Raw genomic sequence first — 12,027 nt, 5'->3', positions numbered from 1 at the left:
AGCCTAATGATGAAACCATTGCCGACTGTTGTAAAAACCCATCTGGCTTACTAATGTCCTTTTAGGGAAGGAAATCTGCTGCCTTTACCTGGTCTGGTCTACATGTGACTTCAGATCCTCAGTATTGTGATTGACTCTTAATGCCCCTGAACAAGGGCAATTAGGGATGGGCAAGAAATGCTGGCATAGCTAGTGACGCCCACATCCCATGAATGAATTTTAAAAAATGTTAATCGGTTGCACGCGGTTGGGTAACTGAATTGGCTTGGAGACTTGCTCAATAAGAGAGCGGTTGGAAGACATTCACATCCTATTCTCTGATTCATGTGACTTGGAAAATTGGGAGTGCCGTGAATCAGACATGCTGACCTTTTTCCCATTTTCAGACCTGCTTTTCTGGAGATTTGGTGAATTTAACCCAATATTTAAAAATGTGCTGCAATACGAAGCGGTGGAAGTAATGCTAGAATTTCATAAATCCCATGGAATCTAGGTGGGTGGATGGAGTTAAGGTACAGGTCAACTAAGATCTTATTGAATGGTAGAGCAGGCTCAAGGGGCTGACATACCTCTAGTTATTCCAGTATTCCTAAGTAAGGGATGAAGGACAACTGGTGTTGATAGAGGTGGTACCCAGCAGCTTCTGGGCAGGAGTGCAATGTAAAATTTTGCTGCCAGTGACTAGTGACCCCTTAAAGCCTGTTCCTGGAGTCCAGTTTAATGAGTGTTGTGCAAGTAACAGTTACATGATTGAGTTCTCAATGAATTCATTTGAAAGGCTATCAGATCTTCAGTCAGAGATTTTTTCATCATTCCTGTGTTTTCTTTGCATTATAAATCTTGTAACAAATGAATCAATCTCACAACGATGAATAAATGTATCAGCTGAAATCAAATGGGAGTTCACAATTATAAGACCTGATTGATCATAATTTCTTGTCCAATCCCCACTGCTTTAACAATGGGCTGAACAACCTAATTACACAAGGTGTAGCTGACTGGAAACCTCTTTCTTATACAATGAAGCACAAAACATCACCCCCACCAAGGAAAATTGTACAATTTTTGCACTCTGACACAGAGTTCCACCGACCAGGCGCACAGATAGGGAATTCAGGCACAGAGGTTGGGCTACATGAGCTGTGAGTCAGATGCACTCACCTCTGCATCTGGAATTCCCTAGAATCTATTATTGAGGATGTAGTAATAAGGTACATGGAAAATTGCAAGATGGTTAACAGACAACATGGTTTTATGAAAGGAAAAGTACTATTTGACAAAGCTTTTGGAGTATTTTGAGGGTGTAATTAACAGGGTAGGTAAAGGGGAACCAATTTTTTAAATTTCATGGGATGTGAGCATCACCAACAAGGTCAGCATTTATTGCCCATCCCTAGTTGCCCTTGAGAAGATGCTGATGAGCTGCCGTCTTGAACCGCTGCAGTCCATGTGGTGTAGGTATACCCACAGTGCTGTTAGGAAGGGAGCTCCAGGATTTTGACCCAGCAACTGTGAAGGAACAGCGATATATTTCCAAGTCAGGATGGTGAATGACTGGCAGGGGAACTTGCAGGTGCTTGTAGTATCGAACATTTAGATTTTCAGAAGACTTGAGGACTCCACACAGGAGGTTGTTACATCAGATTAGCATTCATGGGATTGGGAGTAATATAATTGCATGGAGAGTAGAAATAAAGTGATCATTTTTGGGGTGGCAGAGTGTGGAGTGGCATAAAGATCAGTGCTTGAGCTCAGCTATTTACAATCTATAGTGATGACTTCATTGAAGGGATCTAGCATTGCCTGCTGCCGATTCAAAGCTGGGTAGGAAAGTAAGCTGTGAGGAGAAGGCAAAGTGGCTGCGAAGGGAATGGAGGCTGATTAATTGAATGTACAAAAAGCTGGCAGATGGAGTGTAGTATAGAGGTGAAATTATTTATTTTGGTAGGAAGAATGGAAAAGCCAAATATTTAAAATGGTGAGAGACTGTGAAAAGTTGGTAGTTGGTAGTCGGAGGAACATGAATCACAGGAGGTACAGCAAGCCGTTTGGTAGTTGAATGGGCATTGGAGTCCAAGAGCAAAGAAATCTTGCTGCAATTATATAGGGCTTTGGAGTACTGTGTGCAGTTTTGGTCCCCTTTCCGAAGGAAGCATATACTTAGAGGCAGTGAAACCAAGATTCACCAGATTGATTCCTGGGATATGAGTGTTTCCTATGTAGAAAAATAAAGTAAGGGAGGACATTGCTGGCAAGGGAATGAATAAGTTATGGAACAGGAGTCTAGAAAGATGGTTCACATAAAGTGAGAGGAAATCCTGTTAAAATGACTGTACAGCAATGCACATGCTGCTGGAGGTAAACATGCACTGTTAGGGACCAGAGATAGTGGGATAATTTAGATATGGCTACAGAAAAATCAGGACTGTGAATTAAACATTGTAGGGTATAACATACATTTGGCAAAAGGGAAGGGGGAGTATCTGTGTATTTATTCAGGATAATAATGACAGCTGCGTCCCTTTTTTCTACTGTCAGTAAGATAAAAATAGAATCTATTTGGACAGAGATAAAAGATAGTAAAGGATCAATCACACTAACTGCTATCAACTGCAGAACATCCCATAGTGCAGGGGAGGCAGAGGAAGAAGTATGTAGACAAATTAGAGAATTAAGTTAAAAAAATAATCATGGGGGACTTCGACTGCACTGAAATTAATTAATTGTCAGAAGCAGATAAAGGGATTAAAAGGAAAGATGTTCCTACGATGTGTACAGGACTCCTTTCTGACCCAATATGTAAGAAATCCAACAAGGGAAGAGTCACTATTGGGTCTGTCATGGGGAATGGACCAGAGCAAATAAGAAAATTAAAAGCAGGGAGAACACCTCAGCAATAGTGACCATAATATAATATGCTTTAAGATGATAATAGAGAAGGACATATGTATGATGAAAACTCAAGTTAATAGATTGGAGAAAAATTGATTTTGCAGGGTTCAGAATAGAACTTGGAAGAATAAAATGAGCAACTACATTGGCAAACAGCAATGTAGAAGAACAATGGGAAACATTTCAAATTGTGTTCAACAGAGTGCTGGGAAAACATTTTCCACTAAGAGGAAAGAGCAATCTAGTGGGATTCCATTGATGAATAGTTAGGAAAGAGGCATACATTCAATCCATCATCATCATCAACATCATCATCATCATGTGTTTCTCACGTGTCGGTGCAGACTCGATGGGCTGATGGGCCTCTTCTGCACTGTGATTCTGTGTGTGATCATCATCATCATCATCATGATGCCAGTCCCTCAAAGCAAGGAGAATGCTTGCCATGTTGTGCTATAGTAGAGAGGGAAAGAAAGAGGGAGAGAAAAAGATAGGGGTGAAGTCAATGCATAGTAAAGAGGCAGAAAAGTGAAGATAAAAGCAAACGACATTGGGCAAATATTCCACATCGGCAGTCAGTTAGTGGGTCTGTGGTCAATGAGGGGTTGCACACTTTCTTGTGCTTGCTTCTTGCTCTTGTATGTTTGACCTTCATCATCCACCTTACTTTAAAACCAGCTATGGCTTGGTGAAGCAGGGCTCACCATCATGGGCCATCCAGTGCACTCTCTTCCCAGCTGTTGAGGCCAAAGCCAGTCTTCAAGTAGGATTTCAGGATATCTTTGAAATGTTTCTACAGGCCACCCTGTGACATTTGACCAGCCCCAAAAAGCTGCACAACCTCGACGTATTTCCATGGACAGCCGATATAGCCCAGGATCTTCCAGATAGCTTTCCAGTTGACTGAATCAGATCAATGAAGGCCACATAGAGTTTGGTTTTGCTTGCGGCTTTCTCTTGGACCTGCTGAATGGTGAAGATCGAATCCATCATGCCTCGCAATGCTCTGAAACCACATTGGGTTACCAGCATCAACCTCTGCAAGTGGAAGTAGGCGATCCAGTAGTACTCCGGCGAGGATCTTGCCTGCATTGGAGAGTATACTTTAAGCCATGCCTCAGTAGTTGTCACATTCGGCTGTTTCCCTTCTTGAAGATTGAGTCAATCTTAACATCGCTTAGGTCTCATGGGAGCTTCACTTCAGATTTGTCAGAAAAGTAAGTATAGGCTTTGCACAATTTCACGCCAAGTTTGTATACTTCAGTAGGGACATCGTCTGGGTCAGCTGCCTTGTTTTTGGTTTGTGCAATGGCTTGGCAAATTGCCACCAGGGACAAAGGTTTGGTGAGGAACTGGTCCAATGGGTGCTGGTGCACAAAGTCAAGAGCAGTGTCCAAGAGTCGTTGTTGAGAAGAGCCTCAAAGTGCCCTCTCCATCTGGCCCTAATGGAGTTGCTGTCTGTCAGCAGCTAGGAGCAGTGTGGGGCCCGATGGGCATGGACTGTAGATGGCTTTTGTGGCCTGATAGAAGCTTCTGAAGTCAAGCTCGTCAGGGTCTCTTGCCACCAACTGTTTTTAGTCTCTTGGATCACTCTCTGGGCTTCAGACTTGACTGTTGATAGGAGGCTTTTATTCAGCTGTTTCTGGGTCACTTTGCCATTGGCAGAAGGCAGCTGTCTCCTGATTTAGCACGTTTTCAATGCGGTGTCATTGTCATCTAACTAGTCCTGGTGGCAGAGACTGGTGAAGCCCAGTGTTTCAGCATAGGCTGAAATGATGCCAGTCAAGAGGCCATTCTTGATGGCAAAATCAGATGCACTGGTTTTGTGAAGAGCGATGAGCTTGGTTTGGAAGGCTTGCCGGAAGGCCTCGCATGTAGTCTTATCCTGGAGGGAGATTGTGTTTCTGCGATGGGCAGTCTTCACCTGCCTGTATTGAAATCTGTTCATCATGGTCGATCCAGCAGTTGTTGGGGCCGTGCATTGCTCTTGTGATGTGGATGTCTCTTTGGTCTTGGGTGCAGATGATGATGTGATCTATTAGATGTCATTGTTGGGAACAGGGGTGCTGCCAGGTGGTCTTGTACTTGTAGTCTTGGTGGAACATGGTGTTGGTAATTTGAAGCTTATGCTCAGTGCATTTACTCAAAAGTAAGTTGGAATTTGCATGTCCTACCACCACCTTTCCTGATCCTCTCCTCCAGATCAAGTAATCACATCCAACTCTAGCATTGAAATCTCCGAGTAAGATGACTTTGTCATCTTTTGGGATACCGTGCAAGGCATTGTCTAGCTCCATGTAGAATAGTTCCCTGGTGGTATCCTTAGAGTCCGGAGTTTGGGTGTATGCACTAATCACAGTTACAACATGTCCATGCGAGAGGCAAAGCCAGAGGACCATCAGTCATTGGCTTAGTCTTGTCGGATTCCCCAGCAGCCAGTTGACAAGTTTGTTCCAGATGGCAAAGCCAACTCCATGGATGCGCTTCTCCATAATGCAAGCTGTAACCACTGCCCACCTCCTTCACCATACCTTCCCCTGAACACCTTGTTTCGCAGAGGGCAGCGTGGTTGATCTTTGAAGTTTGCAAGTTTCCATGGGATGATGGCAGTTCGTCTTTGGGGGCGCAGATTGTCCTCACTGTCCATGGGGGCGTGAACATTCCAGGTCGCAAAGGCAACCCCTTCTGGGATTTTTATAGTTCTTGTTTTTTAGATCGCAGAAGACTGATCTTGTTGGATACGGTTGACCAGCCAGGAAGAGGTAAGACAGCCTCTGTTTAAGGCATCTTTTCTAGCACCTTCACCATGTGGGATGAACAGAGGCGATCCTAAAAAGGACTGCTCAGCCACAGTATCCTTTGCCTCTCTGCAGATCATTTACCTTGTCATGGTGGAGGGGCCTGTTTGGGCCAGTGATCCCCAGGGCTATGTCTTCTGGAGACAAGTGCTCCTGACAGGGTCACCCATGAAAACACCCTGGGGGGAGTCCCCGGATCAAACACGATCCAAGAGTAATCTCGATCCTCTAGCAGTGGATCAGGCAGAAGAAGAATTCCTAATTCTCAACAGCTGCAATGATGAATGAAGGCTGGAAGCTGACTCATTAAACGCCCTGGATCATCCCGGCTATGGGTTTAAGCCGGTGCAATGGCCTCCCCATGTTCAAAGACTCCATGTGCTGACTCTTGCTATTGGTTGCTCTCCCTTTTTTCTTCCTCTCTTGTCTGTTGCCACAGGGCTTTCAAAAAAAGAGGTGACAGGGCAGGACTAATGTATCTGGACGTCCCTAGCCTTAAGCCTGCAGCAGTATACAGATGGTTGTTAAGCATCTGGATAAGACAAGGGTACTTCTTAGCAGCAGACACATTAAGTATATAAACAGCAGAGGAATGCATCATAAGAGAGCACACAAAGGGGTTAGGTGAAAGCTCAAAAATAACTATTAGAAAAGAGAAGAGAAACCATGAAATTAAATTATCAAGAAAAATAAAACAAATTGGTAAAATATTTTACAGGCACATCAATCAGAAAAAAGAATCTGTGATGGGAATAAGACCATTAAAGGATAATACCAGTTAACAATAGAGAGATGGCAGCAATGTTAGATAATTATTTTGCTTTGGTAATTACCAGGGAGATGAAACGGGTAGACATGACATTGAATGACAAGTTAGTAATGAGAAAACGTACAGCTGAAATGAGAAAAGGGGGTGTATTGAATAAAGTAACGAAAACACAAAGAGGATAGAAGTTCTGGTCCAGATGGATTGCATCTACCTATTTTTAAAGAACCTAGGGAAGAGATAACCGAGATATGACTATATATGTTTAATAATTCATTAGAAGGTGTAGTGTCAGAGGCCTGGCGGATAGCTAATGTAATTCCTATAATTAAGAAGAGGACAGAACATGTCCAGGGAATGATAGACCAGTCAGCCTAACATCATTGGTAGGAAAATGATGGAATCCTTACTAAAGGAAAGATTAGAAGAACATCTAGAAATGAGAAATATTATAATGAATAGCTAATCTGGATTTCAGAAGGGAAAATCTTGCTTGACCAATTTTATTAATTTTTTTGAGGAGGTAACGAGAGAGTAGACAGTGGTAATGTAGTAGATGTAATTTATCTGGATTTTCAAAGGCCTTTGATAAAGTGCGCCATAATAGACTAATGAATAAGATGAGAGAATGTGGAGTCTGGGGACAAGAAGCAGAATGGATTGCTAGCTGGCTTCAAGACAAAAAGCAGACAGTGAGAATAAAGAGTAGTTATTCAGGGTGGCAGAAGGTGGGAAGTGGTGTTCTACAAGGATCAGCGCTGGGACCACTACTGTTTAGAACTTACATTAACGGTTTGGACTTTGGAACGAAAAATACAATTTCTAAACTTGCAGATTGGATTGGGGAGGTTGGCATGGTCAATACTAAGGAGGGCATTCCTAGCTTGCAGAATGGGCAAATAATTGGTAAATATCCACACAGATAAATGTGAGTTAGTACTTTTTGGTAGGAAAAGTAAGGAGGTCACTCATTACTTGGAAGGTGCAAGTATCCGTGGGCTATATGAACAAAGGGATCTTGGAGTACAAATAGATCAATCACTAAAAATTGTGCCATAGCAAGGCTATCAAAAACAAACCAAGCTCTAGGCTTTATCTGTAGAGAGAGGGAATTGAAAAGGCTCTCCAAAACTGTTTCAAACCCTGATCAGACCACACTTAGAGTACCACATGCAGTCACCATATTATATGGTCGCCATATTATATAAAGGATATTGGGGCGTTGGGGAGGGTGCAGAGATTTACTAGGATGATACCAGAAATGTGTCTGTATGTGTGTCAGGAAAGGATTGACAGAGTTGGGTGTCTTTGCTCTTAAAAAAAGACTGAGGAGAGGCCTAATAGAGGTCTTGAAAATTATGAAAGGCTTTGCTAGAGTGATAAAGGGAATGTTCCCTTGTGGGAAAGTGTATAACTAGAGGCCAGCAATATAGGATAGCCACCAAGAAATCCAATAGTCAATTCAGAAGAAACTTCTTTACCCAGAGAGGGGTGAGAATGTGGGACTGCTATTACAGGGATCGATGTATTTAAGGGGTATCAAGACAAGCATATGAAGGAGAAGGGAATGGATAGTGAGTGATGAGATTTAGATGAGGAAGACGGGAGGAGGTTCCAGTGGACCATAAAGACCGGCATGGACTGATTGGGTCCAGCAGAGACATATAAGAGGGAATTGGATTGTGCAATAAGAGGAAGAGGAAGAATGTGCAGGGCTACGGGGGGAAGGTGGGGGTGTGTTACGAGGTAAATTGCATCTACGGAGACCTGGCACAGACATGATGGGCTGAATGGCCTCCTTCTGTGCTGCAACATTCTGTGATTCTATGTGGCTTTTTCTGTGTCATATATCCCATATAATCCTACTGCGTAGAATGGACCTATATTCTGTAGAATTTAGAAGAATGAGATGTGATCTCTTTGAAACAGACAGGGTAGATGTTGAGGGGCTGCTTCCCTTGACTGAAGAATCTAGAACAGGCTTGTCCAACCTTTTTGTATGGGGACACATTTCCATTTTTTTTTCTCACTCAAGGGGCCAACGAGCAAATTTTGGAGAGATACCCATAAAGAAAAGGAAGAACTTGCTGAACAAAAATAAAGTAATGTCAAAGCAATAAATTGATCCATTAGGAATGAGTTGGACACTTTTTTTAGTCTCAGGGTGCTCATTCACTCACCGTCACCCATTGTGTGAGTGGGTGTGAATATCTGTTGGTCTGTGGGGATGAGGATGTGAGAATTCTGAGACTGGGAGTGAGCCAGAAACACATGTACGCATGCGCTGACTCGCTCCCGCACACGCTGACTTGCTCCCGCGCACACTAACTCACCAGCCAGCCTCTTTCCCCATCCCTAAGCCTGGGCTCAGCAGTGTCTCAACACCCAGCCACTGTAGCTTCTCCTTCCTCACCCCAGCCCCGGTAGTCTCTCACACTCACTCGCTCGCTTGCTCTCTCACTTTCCCAACATACTCAGTGCTACTGGTGTTTGCAGCTCCTCCAATCACAGCATGTTTTTCTCCTACATTTGCTGCTGATAGGCTCACTAGTGCGGCAAATGTGGGAGAGGAAGAGCCTGTGATTCGAGAAGCAGCCCCATGCAGAATCTTTACCTATCTGATGGGCATTTTGAACAGTGGCACCAGTGGCCACATAGAATGAAAAGAATGGAAAGATTCTGCTCCCTCACCCTGGCCCTAGCAGTGTCTCTCGCTTGCCCGCGCGCACACTCACTTGCCAGCACTCTCGCTAGCTCTCACGCTCGCTTGCTTTCTCTCTCTTTCTCTCTCTCTCTTCCCCATCACGCTCAGTGCTACTGGTGTTTGGAGCTCCTCCAATCACAGCGTGCTTATTTACCACATTTGTTGCTGATAGGCTCACGAGTGCAGCAAATGTGTGAGAGGAACAGCTTGTGATTGGAGGAGCAGCCCCTTGCAGGACCTTCAACTTCACTTACCTCTCTGACCGGCATTTTGAACAGTGGCAGGAGTGGCCACATAGAATGGCTTCCGGAGCCACAATCCGGCCCACGGGCCATGTGTTGGACAAGCCTGGTCTAAAACTAGTGGCTGTAATCTCAGGGTTGGCCATTTAGAACTGAGCTTGAGGAGACATTTCTTTACTTGGAGGGTTGGGAATCTTTTGAATTCTCCACTTCAGAGAGCTTTAGGTGGTCAGTCGTTGAGTATATTCAAGACTGAGATTGATAGATTTTTGGGCACAAAGTGAATCAAAGGAAACAAGGATAGGGTAGAAAAGTGGATTTGATATAGATGTTCATCTTTCATCTTATTGAATGGCGAAACAAGCATGAGAGGCTGTATCACCCACCCCTGTTCTTATCTCTTACATTCTCATATTCCTTGTGGATGCTCCCATTAGCAGAAAACTCTGCAGCAGTATGTAAAGCTGAAATTTTTAACCTTGTGAGGTGAAGTTTTTACCTCTTTGTAGGAAGAGGTAGTAATATAATGTTGGTCCATTTGGAACGCGTGGGCTTTTATTGACTGTTGGTTTACAAAGATGGAAGGACAAAGAGTCACCATGGTCAGAAAACAAATGAACTAAAAGAGCTAAATTGAATAAGTACCTTTTCACAAATGTTTTCATAAATATAGGGAAAGTTTTGGCATTTTGTACGCTTTGTGAACTTTGCGCTGGTAAACAGACCTGCTTTCTCCTTTGCCAGACCGCACAGTTTAACGTGGAGCATTTCTCAGGGATGCATAACTGGTACGCCTGCTCCCACGCCCGACCTACATTCTGCAACGTCTGCCGAGAAAGTCTTTCTGGTGTCACCTCTCACGGACTCTCCTGTGAAGGTAAAGAGCTCGCACCCAACAGGACTTCAGTGAAATGTACTACAGCAGCTTATTACTGATGGTTAATTACTCTAGCTTGGAAGTGTCCAATCTGTGCCCGACTAATTCAAGCCAGAGCCTAGGCCAACTCAAGCTAATCATTTAACTGATTAACTGCTTTGGCCTCTTTCAATGTTCTGGCTTGGATTGTTGTTGGGCTGTTGCTTTATTTGTGGATAAAGCCTAAATCAGAACTCCATGATCTGTTACTAATTTACAGAATGGAAACAGACCATTCAGCCCATTAGGTGTATATCTGTGTCGCTGCACCACACGAGACTCCTAGCATTCTGCTCCATCACACCCTATCAGCACACGCTTCTTCCTTTCTCCCTTGGGCTTAGCTAACTTCCCCTTAAATGTAACTGTGTGCTCATCTCGGACACTCGCTGTGGTAGTGAGTTCTACATTTTCACCAATCTCTGGGTAAAGAAGTTTCTCCTCAATTCCTTATTAGATTTATTAGTTTTATTAATCTTATTTTCGATTGCCCTTAAGTGAAAACATCTTTTCTACATTGACGCTATTAAACCGCTTCGTAATTTTAAAGACTTTTGTTAGCTTTTCCTTTGTGAAGGAAAAAGCCCTGGCCTACTCTCTTTCTCGTGATGATTACAACCTCTTGGCGCTGATATCATCCTTATAAATCAGTGTTGCATCTTCTCTATTTGCCTCTATGTCCTTTTCGTAAAATGGAGATCATATTATATTAGTGCTGGTAATCTGATGTATATGGGAATTCATGCCCTCATGGTTTAAACTTTTATATATATGTGGCCCTTGAAGCTACATAGCATGTACTATATGACCCACAAGGTCAAATGGTTCGGGTACACCCTGATGCTCCATGAGAATGTCTTTTCTGGTGTTCGTGTCATTCTTTGACAAGTGGTATAGGATCTGTAATACTCAGACACTGTCAGCAGAATTCAGTTGTATTGCATTTTTCAAGGCTCGGACAGCTGTTTATTGCAAGGGATCATGTGTAATTCCTGAATCATTGGATGCAGACTACATGTGCTGCCTGGAGTGACTTGGGTGTATAGTTTGCTTGTAAATTATTTCACTCGACAGAGGACATAGAATTCATTCTTCCAGAGTAACCCTGGTTCTTTCATGAGTTAGGGTCAGTTTTGACTCAGTTTTAGGTCTCTTCCTTCTGAGTGAGAAGATTGTAACTTCGGGCACCATTCCAGAATCATGAGCACAAGGATTAGATTGACACTCCGGTGCTGTACAGAGGGAGTGCTGCACTGTCTGAAATGTTGTCCAAGGTGACCTATTCTGTGAGGGGAAGAAAATAAGGGACACATCAGGTGGTGGTTGTAGGGGTTATGCTGGCAAATCTGTTGACCTGGAGGCATGTGGGGGAGGGCAGGGAATGGGAGCTGGAGGGTGGTGAAGGACAATGGCGGGTTCAGGTGTCCGTTGTGCACAGTGTCATCAAGACCGAAGAGGTCCAAATGCGTTGCCCAAAAACAAAACTGTGCCCTTGCAACACTCCAAATGTACAATACTTCACTTACATCCTGCCTCCTTAACCCACAGTGCATGCTGGTCTTTTGAAGCTCCGTGACACAAATGCACAAAAACCTCTGGCAACTCCCCTCCCACAACAGACATGTACAGCCCCAGGATCCCAAAGCACTTTACAATCAATAATTTTCTTCTAATGTAGGAGATTCTGCAACTAGACTGGATCACCTGTT

At 43.6% G+C, this 12,027-nt stretch overlaps 1 protein-coding gene across 1 annotated transcript in view; it reads left to right on the top strand.

Annotated features, from left to right (window-relative positions):
* The window catches only part of LOC121290467 (diacylglycerol kinase eta-like), a 383,823-nt gene that overhangs the window by 169,585 nt on the left and 202,211 nt on the right, over nucleotides 1-12,027 (top strand). Inside the window, exon 4 of the mRNA XM_041210907.1 lies at nucleotides 10,147-10,279. Coding sequence (XP_041066841.1) covers nucleotides 10,147-10,279 — 133 coding nt within the window. The remainder of the gene's footprint in view (nucleotides 1-10,146; nucleotides 10,280-12,027) is intronic.

The sequence above is a fragment of the Carcharodon carcharias genome, chromosome 18 (genome assembly GCF_017639515.1).
Source record: "Carcharodon carcharias isolate sCarCar2 chromosome 18, sCarCar2.pri, whole genome shotgun sequence".
NCBI classification, from domain to species: domain Eukaryota; kingdom Metazoa; phylum Chordata; class Chondrichthyes; order Lamniformes; family Lamnidae; genus Carcharodon; species Carcharodon carcharias.
Note: the sequence above shows the minus strand (reverse complement) of the source record. Positions and strands in the feature narration are given on the sequence as shown.